Source organism: Natrix helvetica (genome assembly GCF_964273705.1).
Source record: "Natrix helvetica genome assembly, chromosome: Z".
Classification (NCBI taxonomy): domain Eukaryota; kingdom Metazoa; phylum Chordata; class Lepidosauria; order Squamata; family Natricidae; genus Natrix; species Natrix helvetica.
This window is the reverse complement of record NC_138554.1, coordinates 69562154-69576216: the sequence shown is the minus strand read 5'-3', so window position 1 is coordinate 69576216 and position 14063 is coordinate 69562154. Positions and strand designations below refer to the sequence as shown.

The following is a 14063-nucleotide window of genomic DNA, read 5'->3' as shown; positions in this document are numbered from 1 at the left end:
TGTATATCTGAGGTAATAAAGAAAGAACTATTTGTGTTAAGCTATTTATCTAACTTAGTGTTTCTGAAACTTGGCAACTTTAAGACATGTGGGCTTCACATTCTCAAATTCTGGGACTTGAAGTCCCCCCTCATTCACGATCTAATTTTAGAGGGGGAGCCGGACCTCGCGGGAATAACGGAGACCTGGTTGGGCCACGAGGGAGGTCTTCCCCTCGTGGAAATGTGCCCACCAGGCTACCGAGCATTTCACCAGCCCCGGGCCCAGGGAAGGGGCGGTGGGGTGGCAGCAATTATTCGGGAGGACTTAGAGCCGAGGGAGTCTACTGTGCCACAGACGTCCGGGTGTGAATCCCTTGTTGTGAAATGGGGCCCTGGGAGACAGTTGGGCCTGCTGATAGTATACCTGGCTCCTCGCTATACATCAGCGGCCCTGCCTGAACTCCTCGAGCTGATCGCATCGGTGGCGGTCGAGACCCCCAAACTTTTAGTGATGGGGGATTTTAACCTGCCATCGATGGGAGAAGCATCAGAGGGGGTTCGGGAGTTCATGGCTTCCATGACAGCCATGGACCTGACTCAAATGATTCAGGGCCCGACACACGAGGGAGGACACACTCTGGACCTCGTTTTTGTCTCTGGCCAGTAGTTGAGTGATCTGGGAGGAGGGGACTTAACCATCACTCCCCTGTCATGGTCAGATCACTCACTCCTTCGTCTTGACTTCCCTGGTGCTACCTCCCGCTGCGGGGAGGCGGAACCGGAAAGCACTAGATGATTCCGCCCCAGGCGCCTGATGGAACCAGATAGGTTCCAGACGGAGCTTGGGCCACCTCCTGTAACCTTGACCCGCCCCCGGGTAGAGGACCTGGTGGTCGCGTGGAATAATGCGACTACCGGGGCCTTGAACCGGGTGGCGCCTTTGCGGCCTCTCCGGCGGCAACGATCCACCCTGGCCCCTTGGTTTACCGAGGAGCTGAGGGTGATGAAATGCCGCAAGAGACGTCTAGAGAGTCGTTGGAGATCCTCTCATTCCGAACTTGATCGAACACAGGCACGAGCCCATTTAAGGACGTACCTTGTGGCATTGAGAGTGGCCAAACGCCAATATTGTGCCACTCTCATTGCATCCGCAGAGAACCGCCCTGCTGCCCTGTTTCGGGTGTTCCGCTCCCTCTTGTTTCAGAGGCCGCGGGAGGCCCCTCTACAGGGCAGAGGAGAGGAATTTGGGAAATATCTGCAGGATAAAATCGCTCAAATCCGGAAGGATTGGGTCCCTGTTAGTGGTCCAATGGAGACGTCCGTGGCGAGTCTTGAGGAATCGACCTGGGAGGAGTTTGACTTGGTTGCCATCGAGGATTTGGACAGAATGCGTGGACGACTGCGACCCACCACATGTTTATTGGACCCGTGCCCCTCCTGGCTTGTACTGGCATCCTGGGAGGTTACACGAGACTGGCTCCTGGACCTAGTGAACGCTTCGCTGAGCGAGGGGTCTCTCCCGGCCGCCTTGAAAGAGGCGGTGGTGAGACCCTTGCTCAAGAAGCCTTCCCTGGATCCTTTGGAGCTGGCCAATTATCGTCCTGTCTCCAACCTTCCCTTTTTGGCGAAGGTTGTAGAGAGTGTGGTGGCCTACCAGTTTCCACGGCATCTGGAGGAAAATGATTATCTAGACCCGCGCCAGTCCGGCTTCCGCCCCGGTCACAGCACGGAGACGGCCTTGGTCGCGTTGGTGGATGATCTCTGGAGGGCCAGAGATAGAGGTTGTTCCTCTATCCTGGTCCTATTAGACCTCTCGGCGGCTTTTGATACCATCGACCATGGTATCCTGCTGCGCCGGCTGGAGGGGTTGGGGGTCCGGGGCACCGTTTTGCGGTGGTTCGGCTCCTACCTTTCTGGCCGGACGCAGCGTGTGTTGGCAGGGGAGGAGAGGTCAACCCTACGCCCCCTTACTTGTGGGGTACCACAGGGGTCGGTCCTCTCGCCACTCCTGTTCAACACATATATGAAGCCGCTGGGTGAGATCATCCGTGGTTTCGGGGTGGGATACCATCTGTACGCTGATGATACTCAGCTGTACTTTTCCACCCCGAACCACCCCAACGAGGCCATCGAAGTGATGTCCCGGTGTGTGGAAGCCGTACGTATCTGGATGGATGACAACCGACTCAAACTCAACCCCTCCAAGACGGAGTGGCTGTGGGTACCGGCTCCCCGGTTCAGCCAATTAATTCCATCATTGGCCATCGGGGGCATTCAACTTGCCCCCGTGGAGCGGGTGCGCAATTTGGGCGTCCTCCTGGATGCCCGGCTGTCCATGGATGACCATGTGACAGCCGTGGCCAGGGGGGCGTTCCACCAGGTTCGCCTGGTGCGCCAATTGCGCCCCCTACTGGACCGGGACGCTTTACGCACAGTCACTCATGCGCTGGTGACGTCTCGCTTGGATTACTGTAACGCTCTCTACATGGGGCTTCCCTTGAAATGCACCCGGAGGCTACAGTTGGTCCAGAACGCAGCCGCGCGGGTAATTATGGGGAGTACTAGGTACTCCCATGTGACACCGTTCCTGCGCGAGCTGCACTGGCTTCCTGTGGTCTATCGGGTGCGTTTCAAGGTTTTGATAACAATCTTTAAAGCGCTCCATGGCTCAGGACCTAGTTACTTGCGGGATCGTATTCTGCCCCATACATCCCTGCGACCAATCCGCTCGCACAGAGAGGGCCTCCTCCAGGTGCCGTCCACCAAACAGTGTCGAGGGGCGGCGCCTAGGAGTAGAGCCTTCTCTGTGGCGGGCCCAGCCCTGTGGAATGACCTCCCTCCGGATATTAGGAATACCTCTGACCTCCGCTCCTTTCGTATAAAGCTCAAGACCCACCTATTCCAAGTAGCTGGCCTGGCTCAACTTTGATCTAGCTATATCGCTCCTGATGGGTTTTTATTTGGGTATTTTAATTGTATTCAATTATTTAGGGGTTTTTAAACATTGTATTTTATTGTTTTTATTCATTAGCCGACCTCCTCCTTGTACATGTTTTGGTATATGTTTTTGTAATATGTATGTCTTGTCTATATATTTATTTCATATGTTTTATTGTACGCCGCCCCGAGTCCTTTGGGAGAGGGTGCGGCTAAGAAATAAATAATAATAATAATAATAATAATAATAATAATAATAATAATAATAATAATAATAATTATTATTATTATTATTATTATTATTATTATTATTATTATTATTATTATTATTATTATTATTATTATTAGTCTTAAAAGTTGCCAAGTTTCAGAAACACTGATTTAACTGATGCCTAGATATTAAGTAATCATTAACATGGAGTCAGGCCCTTCTGAAAATTGTAAGGAACTGGTATTTAAGAGAATACCATAAGAAAGATAATATTCGGATATTTTGGACAGAAGCATAAGAATGAATTATTAGTTATATACATGGCCCAATGTACCCTGTGATTAAACAAGTTAATATAATTGCTATTAGCATTATTAGTGACTGTGATCTAGGAATGCTTACAAAGAAGTACAATCTATTGAACATAATGGTTCTTGCTTCAAAGTACAGAGGGATTTCAAGAGTATAGCTAAATATCTGTAATCCTGTCATAAATGTGCTTATTAGAGAGCCATGTTTCTCTTATGTCTCCGGAATTTTGAGTAAAGACCTATTCAGGAATATTCAAAACTGAGTGGTCTGAAATACCCATACTTTCCTGATCTATACCCCTTTAAAGATGAGTTATTGCAATTATCCAGAAAGCCAGCATTGATAAAAGGGGAAGAAAATGCATTTATTTAAAATACAGTATATTATTTCTATGGTCACCCAATTCTAGAGCGTTATCCTTTGGTTAAAAATGTAGAAATAGAAATAAAAAGAACATGAAACACAGCAGTACAGGATAATTCAAATCAAACCAAAACATATTTTAATTAATAGTCATTTCAGAATGGGCTTATCCAAGGCACAGAGAAGAAACCAGGTGTTCCAGTAGAACCGAGGGAGGGGTCACCACTGGGTATTCTCAAAGCCTGATTGGTCTAGAGACTGAAGGAATTTTCTTTTAATGCTCCACCATTCCCTGTGGTTTCCAGTTTCCTCTCAGTCTTTGGTCCAAGCACTGGTTTTGGTTCCTTAGAGGAAAAATTTACTATTGATATTCTGTTGTTTTAATTCGGTTAATTGGCTTCCTGGACAAATTCTAAAACTTGTATTGAGCTGCAGCCCTCAGAGACCGGGTCGTCCATCTTGTCTTCAAGGTAAGGAGGTTGCTTCGGCAATCCCTCCTCTCTCAGGGGCCCGGGAGCTCTGTCCGGTCCCTGGGAGAATGGGGGTGACAGGCTCCACATCGGCAGCTTCCAGGGAGCTGCTGCAAGTCCCCAAGTGATCAGGACAATGCTAAGTCGAGCCGCATGCTTTTAAACGAGCCGCGGCTAGATTAAGCGCGCCACGGCTTTAAACAGGCTGTGGCTGTGGTTTATTTCAAAGCACTGTCTTTCCTAGTGAGCCGTGGCTTGAAAAGTACCCATGGCATTTAAACAGAGAACCGTGACTCCTGAAGGCTCGAGAGGGGTGAAGAAGGATCCAGCGGCCATTTCCTCTGCACACATGGAGGTGGCCATTTTCCAGAGCATTGGTCCTGCCTTGCAGCCACTGATCAAGACCGGCAGACAGCACTGACCTATTTAGCGGCCACTTCTGTTTCCTCACGGTCTTGACACCGACAGGCATTCCTACTGGGCCGAATTCCTTGGTGGCACGTGAGTGTGCAATGGTGGATTCTATGGAAGATCAAGTCCAAAGGGATGTAAGGAGGAGAGGATGGACAGGCCCAGAACCAGGGCTGCTGCCTCCAAGCCCTTGGCTGCACAGCATCCCTCTCAAGCCATGGTCAGGGACGAACAAAGAAGACACGAGCTCTAGAAAAGCACATTGCCAGGGTGGAAAGGCAGGCCCAACCCATCAGGCCCATTCCACCCAACAGGCCGATAGATCCAGATCCCCAGTCAGATCTGGCTCCCACCTTTCTGGTTCTCCTCCCAGGGGTTTCAGCCCCTCTTCCCCTTCTGCTTCCCCTGCTAGGCCACTCAGGCAAGCTAGACAGGAGATTTCACCATCCCCACCTGTTTCTCCGAGGTCAGTCAGGGAAGACGGGGAGGACCCATTGGAAGGGTCATCTCGTGATCTCTTTCCGCCTGCAAGTCTTGCTCCCCAGGATTACCCACTGGGGCCATCAGAGGATGACCTGCATGAATTGGAACTCCTTCCCGAGAGTATCAAAAACCTCATCTCCTTGTCTATTACCAAGGGCATAACCACAGGCCTTTCCCAATGGGAACGTGTCCCTCCTAGTGAGAGTAGGCTTCGTATTGATCACCAGACAACATTCTACTTCTGCTTCTCATAGGCAGGACAACATCAGACCTCCATCCCCTTCGGTAGTCAGTGAAGGCTCCATTCTGGGGGAGGAGACTCAACACGACATGGGGTTTTCAGAGGATGAGGATTCTGTTCCTCCCGATCCTCCAGCCTTCCCTGGTCTTTTCTCTCCACCTATGTTCAAGACCCTCATGCACAAGGCAAAAAAGACCACCAAAATTGGGACAGGAGACCCTAGGGTGTCTCAGCCTAGGGACCCTAACTTGGCCATGTTCGCTAACAGGGCCACCAACAAGGAAGAGGTTCCTGCCCCCCACTTTGTTCCTTGAGGTAGTTAAGAACCAATGGGCCTGCCCTTCGACCTTTCCCAACCCTGGGAGTAACAATTGCTGCTTCTACAACATGGAGCAGGCCTTCTCCCAGGCCCTGCAACCTCCGGCCATAGACACCCCGATAGTTGCTCTGGTTTCTTCTTCTTCCGTAGTCTCAGGAGATGTGGCAGATAAGTTAAAACCAGAGGATAAGCACGCAGAACTTACGTTACGTAAGAATTTCAACGCTTCCGCATGGGCGATTAAATCCATTGCAGTAACCTCATACTTCAATCGTTCCACCATTATGTGGTTGCGCCAGTTGCAAGAACACATTCCTGTCCAGGACGAGCGTCTCCAGCAAGATATCATCAAAATTATTGCTGCCACTCAATATTCTGCTGATGCCATTCAGGATTCAGTTAAATTTGCATCCCGGGCTCTTGCGACCTCAATGAAGACGGCTTCTTTGGCTGTGTAGTTGGCAAATGGACAATAAAGCAAAATGGAACTTGGCGGCAGCTCCATTTTCTGGCACTAATCTCTTTGGGGAATCCCTAGACCCGATCCTCATAGAGAATAAGGATGAGAAGAAGATCCTACCCTCTAATGCAAAGAAACAGGACACTCGTCCAACTTCCTTTCGCAGGCCCTCCTACAGGGCACCCGAGTCTGATTATGAACACAGGTACGCCCCCTTTAGGACCGACAGACAACCTCATCGTCCTTTTTACCAAGATAGGGGTAGATTCCAAGGACAGTCCAGACGGCCCTTTCGTGGAGGGGACGGCCGTTCCTTCCGCAGAGGGAAATTACTCCAACCCGAGTATTCCCATAGGCGGCTGCCTGGAACTGTTCATGGATCAGTGGGACCGGATAACCTTGGATGCATGGGTCAGGTCCACCGTTAGGTACGGCCTCCGTCTGGAGTTTTTCTCCCCTCTCCAACTTTCTTCAAGACCTTCCCCTAATTCCGGGACCCGGAGCATCATCAGCTGATGAATCTGGCCATTCAAGAACTGCTGGATATATGGGCGATAGAACCGTTCAGAGGGTGGAACACAGGTTGGGCCATTATTCCAACCTATTCATGGTCCCAAAGAACTCGGGGGGGGGGGGGTGGAGAGCGATCCTGGACCTGAAGCATCTCAACGCCTACCTGGTTTACAAGTGCTTCAAGATGGCCTCCCTCAAGTCCATCCTCCTGGGGATCAGACGGGGGGATTATCTGGCGTCTGTAGACTTAACAGAAGCCTACCTTCACATCCCAATCCTGCCAGCCCATCGCAGATTTCTCCAGTTTTACCACAACAGGTGACACTTTCAATACAGGGCCCTTCCCTTCGGCCTAGCCTCACCCTGCACACATTCACCAAGGTCCTGGAGGCATTGGCGGCTCACCTGCGAGCCTCCCTGGTGAGACTCCAATGCTACCTTGATGACGTGCTCGTTCAGGCCCAGTCTCACTCACAAGCTGTTCACAACCTAAATCACACCATCCAGACATTACAGGCCCTGGGGTTTTCCGTCAATTTCCCCAAAAGCCACCTCTGCCCACGACGAGAATTCTCCATCTCGGAGCAATGTGGGACTGATCCAACTTTCCACCAAACATCTCACCAACCTCCAGCTGCTGGCATGTCACGTCAGCACAAGATGGTCAGTTTCTAACCTGATCTTGGCCCACTTGTTGGGCAAGATAGTGTCATGTATAGTGATAGTGCCCTAGGCTCGCCTTCACGCCCGACCGTTGCAGTGGGCTCTCATTCCATATCAACGTTGGTGACTGAGCAACTCCTTACAGGTCATTCCCCTGTCTCCGAGACTTCGTCTGTCTCTGAGGTGGTGGCTATCTCTGGCTCGCCAATGAAGGTCGACAATTTGGGAGCCGGATCGTGTCACAATCACTACAGATGCAAGTTTATACGGCTGAGGGGCCCGAATGAACTCCAAGCTGGTGCAGAGTCATTGCACAATATCAGACCTGCACCACAATATCAACTGGCTGGAGCTGAAAGCAGCTCGCCTGCCCTCCTTCACTTCTAGGACTCGATTGTCAATCATCATGTGCTCCTCCTGACAGACAATGTAGCCGCAAAAGCACACATAAACTGTCAGGCGGGGCACCCACTCCAAGAGTCTCTGGCTGGAGGCACTGAAGCTCGGCTCCTGGGCGGAGAAGCACCTGGCATCAATAATGTTAGGACACATCTCAGGCACAGCCAACCACCAGGCCAATTGGCTGAGTCGCGCAACAGTCAACCATGGTGAATGGCAACTCCACCCCGACTTGTTTCAAGCAATTTGTCATTTATTCGGCACCCCACTACTGGACTTACTTGCCAGCCCAGCAAACGCTCAACTGCCGAGATTCTTCTTCCGCTTCCTGACCCAGAATGCAGAAAAGACAGGTGCACTCAGGAGCAGATGTCCACCCGGCCTGCTCTATGCCTCCCCCCTCCAATCCCAGGGACCCTGAGAAAGGTAGTGGTAGAGAGGGCACACATCATTCTGCTTGCTCCATATTGGCCCAGGCGTCCCTGGTTTGCGGACCTTGTCCAACTGTCCATCTCTCCCCCGTGGAAGATCCCTCAGGAGGAGATCTCCCTGTGCCAGGGGTTCCTGATACACCCGGAGCCTCAGTGGCTTCACTTGACCACCTGGCACTTGAGCAGACTCTCTGAGGGGAGCAAACCTGTCTGCCATAGTTATTGCTACCATCGAGGCCTCCAGACGCCAGTCTACCACACAAATTTACAATTCAACATGGGCAACCTTTGTCAAATGGTGTGTTCCCTTCAACATCAGTTCGTCGCCCAGGTTCTCGTATTCTTGCAGAAAGGGTTGGAGGGGGGCCTCTCACAAAACACTCTATGCCGCTAAGTAGTGGCCCTGTCCTCGGTCCTTGCCAGGGATGGTCATTCCCATCTCTTGCAACTTCCTCTGGTAAAGAGGTTTCTTAAGGGAGCTGCCAACCTCCGTCCCCCTCCTGTCCACAGGTTCCCCACATGGGACTTGCCTTTAGTTCTTAGAGCGCTCACCGGAGCTCCCTTTGAACCCCTGAGGACAGTTCATCTCAGACTCCTATCCCTGAAAGTTGCCTTTCTGGTTGCTGTGACATCTGCATGGCGTATTTCCAAGTTAGGGGTCCTATCATCAAAGGACGACCTTTGCCAATTCCACCAGGATAGGATGGTCCTCCGTTTGGACCCCATGTTCCTCCCGAAGGTCACCTCTCCCTTCCACAGGGCACAAGAAATTGTCCTGCCTAATTTTTGCCCCTCACCCTCTTATGAGAGAGAACGCCTGTGGCACCGATTGGATGTCCACCACGCCTTGCATATTTATCTCAGATGCACGGCGGTGGTTTGCAGATTGGAGGCTCTCTTCATTTCTTTTCAGCCCAACTCCTTGGAAGGCAGGGTGTCTTCTGCTACAATTGGCAGGTGGTTATGACAGGCTATTGTTTCTGCCTATGAGGCTTCAGGTCAGATTCCCCCATCAGGGATCATGGCCCATTCCACTTGGAACGCCGCCACTACGGCGGCATGGGCTACCAGAGCCCTGTTCGAGGACATTTGCCGGGTAGCCATGTGGTTGTCTCCGGCCCCATTTATCTGTCACTATCGGCTAGATGTCTTTGCATCGGCAGATGCATCCTTCGGATGCAGGGTTCTCCAACAGGTAGCATCTGCCCCTCCCTCGTGATCTCAATGGCCCGCCCTGGGACTGAGCTTGGGTACGTCCCAGTAGCGACCCCTCCCTCGGTTCTACAGGAAAAAGAACATTGGTCCTTACCTGAACGTGTCTTTTCAGTAGAACAGAAGGAGGAATCACATCCTGCCCTAGTTAGCTACCTTAGTTAGGTTGATGGGGGGGTCGGGGCGGTCCCGTTTCTGTCTTTCTGTTTTTTTAGCAGTGTTCATCACTCGACCTCAAGGAAACTGGGAACCACAGGGAATGGTGGAGCATTAAAAGAAAATTCCCTCAGTCTCTGGACCAATCAGGCTTTGAGAATACCCAGTGGTGACCCCTCCCTCTGTTCTACTGAAAAGACACATCATATCTGAATTGAAATTACTTTGTTGTCACTATCATCTTGAACATAGTATTCCAACTATATCTTTAAAGTATGTGAATACACCTGGCATAATTTATAATATATGAAAGATATTTACAGTCTTTCCCTATAGATTGCCAGTTGGATAATTAATTGTTGTTTTTTTTCCAGTTTTCATTAACCATTTTATGTGATATATGAATCTTGCTGTATTATTCATTGGATAATTTCACAGTTTTAAACTGACTGAAGAAATTCCCAATTTCTTCTATTACATTCTGAATTTTAATGATTCAGTGATCAGTGTCCCAAACATCACATTTTAAAATAATTATTACAATCTACAGCCTACCCATCCAATCATAGTTAATATTTTGGCATTATATGCCAAATAATAATGCATATCCTATTATTGGCTTATTGTTATGTATATTTTCATCCATCATTTAAAAAAACCATTCAATTTTTTATAAAATATTCTTACAAACAAATGGAAAGGTTACAAATAAGGAAACATTTGCAGTAAAATTGATTTTTTGGGATTTCCTATTTCTTGCAGAATATTAGCTCTTAAAATGTTTATTTAAATATACATTTTTTATTTATTATTTTATTATATATTTATTTAAATATACATTTATTTAAATATACAATAAATATATTATTTACTGAGATATTAACCCTAATTTGGAAACTATATGGCAATATATAAACTTTAGTGAGAGATATATTATATGGGTGAGGTCTTCCTTGATCATTTCATTATCCAGAACAGCTCCATTGCTGATAGATGGAATGAGAACATGTATTGTTCCTAATACTGAGGGATTTCAACTTCCCTAAGACTTAACCACTATGGACAATTGTGCTCTAAATGTAGATTTTCCATTTTAGCTTCTGACATTATGATGGAGAATGGATTAGGAAATCCAAGGACCAAAATTGTAGAAATGATTTTAGATTATTTTCTCATTCCCCCCCCCCCTCCAATGAGATTAGCTATGCTGACTAGTTCACTTGATATATCCCTAATTCAAACCTTTGAAATGATATATTGGCCTAACTTGGGGCTTTATTAATGATTACTTTAGATCACAATAATTGCAGAGTCAGAAATGGGAAGGGTGGGAGTACAAATGCAATTTGGGAATGTAGTAAACATTCTTAAATGTTTGCATGTTACTTATTAAATTAATCATATATATGCTGTCATACATCATACATCTTACCAAGATGGCTTATACAATAAGATTAATACATCAGCTCCTACACTGATTGTAATGTTTTTTGATAGAATCTCTGCTTAATAGATCAATACACTTTTTCATTTGTTTTATGTAAATATGTTTGCGTAACTTTATAAATTTTAGGGCAAATGCAACATCTATAGGCTACATTTTCAATATCTATATTTTGGATATTCCAATTAAAATTAATTTGTTTTTGCCTCCCCCCCCAACTCCCCCCCCCCCCAATGTAAGACTGGGAAGCTCGAATAGACAGTCATGGACGAGTATTTTATGTGGATCACATAAATCGAACCACAACTTGGCAACGACCTACAGCTGCAGCTACTCCTGATGGAATACGCAGATCTGGATCAATCCAACAAATGGAGCAACTCAATCGGCGGTAAGTTTTTGGGCCAAAATATAATAGGCAAAAGAAAAAAGAAAAAAAGTATATATGTTCACAATTCTATTCCTTAGCAGACAGTAACCTAAAGAGGAAATACACAATATATTTGCCCAATAAGGCTCATTAAACATATCTTGCTATAACTGAAGAGATATAATATTGTGTCTGTGTATTAAAAATGATTATATAAAATGTTTTGTTCAGTGAATCTGATCAAAGTTTAATAAATGTCAAATATTTGGCAGACAGTTTTCATTTATTTTGTGCCAACATAAATGCCCAAGGTTAGTCACTGAGTGCAGACGTAAATGTCTCAATAGATAAAGTATACAATAGTGTTCCCCAAAAACAACTTCAATTCAAATGGCTCTTAACATAATTCTCATTTCTGCAAACTGGAATCAAGACTAACTTCTAGCCAAAAAAGTCAAGTAACTTATACAATTGTAAAATAATTTATGAATTTAAAGCAAAAAAAAAAAAAGTAAGTGTAGCTTACCAAACATCTAAATTAATTAAAAGTTGTTCATTACAAAAGGTTATACCCTTCTTTCCAATTAGGGAAAATATTCAAGATTATTAAAATCCCACTGACTCAGGTTAAGAAATCAATATAAATAGGTACATTTTATTTTAACTGTTTATTCTGCCTAATTAACACAGAATAAGATGTACTTAAACAGTACTGCAGGTAACTTCTGCTGATTGCCGGCTGCCTGAAATGTGGCAGATCAAGTCTCACAGGCTCAAGATTGACTCAGCCTTCCATCCTTCTGAGATCTGTAAAATGAAGACCCAAATTGTTAGGGGCAATATGCTGACTCTGTAAACCACTTAGTGAGGGCTCTAAAGCACCGTGAAGTGGTACATAAGTCTAAGTGCTATTGCTATTTTATTTAATTTAAATGTTCCATGCCTTTTTGAAGGCAAAAATCAAATGCAGGTGGAAGGCTTTAAGAAGGCATTTTTATTACTTATCATAGTCCCATGGAAGTTACATGAATTCAGACATCTGTGAGCCTTATAAAATTATTCTCTGTAAAAGATCTGAACAAGATTATATGAGTCTTCAGCCTATGTCTTTCTGGTGTCTCTGTTCTGATAGTTCTGTAGGTCTTTTCCAGCCAAATGCTGTAAGATTCAAAACAGTAATATATTACAACAGAAGTACAGAATTTGCAAGCCTGTTGGGTAAATACTACAACATAATTGCTTGTTATCATTTACTCTCCGCCTATATTTTTAAATATGGTCTGCCTGAATTTTTAACTATTAAAACTAAAAAACTCCTGCTGAAACTTATTTTGATTTTTTTTATTTACCATCAAATCTGTGTCAATTTTTAGTGATTGCCTAGGAGTTCTCCAGAAAGAATTGTCCCCAAATACCCCTTCAGATCTTCCAATATTTCACACATTGCTGCTGTAATCAAATCCACCTCTCGGGGTCTATAAACCCGTCATCAAGGCGGGCCCTTGCAAGCGTCAAGGGCCATGCCTGCGAGAGGGGGGTTTCCCGCAGGCGGAGCAGGTTAAACCTCGAACAAGTAATCTTCAGAATCTTAAAAACACGATGGGGTCAAAATGTTATAGATGGTAAGTGGTCAGTCATAGAAAAAAAAGGGGGGGGAAGAGTTCTTAGATGTCCAAATGGTGGTCTGGGTGGAGGAGAGATGGTCTAAGGGTAGATGATCCTGTAGACACACAGACATTGGAAAGTTTCTTTCCTAATTTCAGATGATTAATATATTTCTATTTCTTTCCTTTTTCCAAAATCCAGATATCAAAATATACAGCGAACTATTGCTACAGACAGAACAGAAGAGGATGCTGCTGTCAGCAGTTGTGTGGAAAGACTCCCTCCTGGAGGAGGCAGTGATTCTGAAACAGACCCTTCCCAGGCAAATACAGGTAAGACATTTTGTGTGGCCAAATGGTATTCTTCACTTTGCATTAAAAATACAATATTTTTCACTTAAAATGTTAAATAAATTACATTTAAACAAAATAATTCCTCCATTTAAGAGGAGAAAGAGCAACTTTGGGCAAAGGCTTAAATTCTTAGCAGTAACTCTATCATTTCAATTTGCAAGTGAGGGAATTCTGAGGTGTCATCATCATCATAGACCAAACAGTTTGTAAGTAATAAAAGCTTGGTTTTGGCTTAGTTTTTGCGTTTTAAGTTTTAAGTTCTGTTGCAATGAATGTTTCATTTTCTGTACACTGTGATAATAATGTTTGGCATTAGAGAAAATGTAATACGTCCTCAAAGAGTGTACTCATTACATCTCTGTTTACCATGCAGCATATTGTGTCTGCTTTTATTGCAAAAAAACATGGTTAAATTCTTGTTTCTTTGATATTTTTTATAACCAAACAGAGGTTATATGCATGTGTGAATGTCCAACAAATTAGAATTGTTCTTTGAAAAAAACTCTTCTGAAGTTGGAAAATATTTTTCAGTTCAAGAGAAGATGGTCCATAGATGCGATTTGTCTCACACAACAAACTCAGATTATTTTCAAGTGAAGTGCCTTTTCTAATACCTAATAATGGTCTGCAAGTTCTAGTAAAAAGTCAAGAAGCAAAGGGAAAAAATGGGACTAAGGTTAAATATACAGAAGATAAAATTAATGACAACAGATATAGGAAACAGCCTTA

General features: G+C 45.6%; 1 protein-coding gene across 6 annotated transcripts in view; it reads left to right on the top strand.

Moving 5' to 3' along the window:
- HECW1 (HECT, C2 and WW domain containing E3 ubiquitin protein ligase 1) overlaps positions 1-14063 on the top strand; it is a 236427-nt gene that overhangs the window by 174631 nt on the left and 47733 nt on the right. For all 6 annotated transcript variants that reach the window (XM_081932565.1, XM_081932568.1, XM_081932564.1 and 3 more), the window contains 2 exons: positions 11247-11397; positions 13183-13313. In XM_081932565.1, the coding sequence (XP_081788691.1) occupies positions 11247-11397; positions 13183-13313 (282 nt within the window). The remainder of the gene's footprint in view (positions 1-11246; positions 11398-13182; positions 13314-14063) is intronic.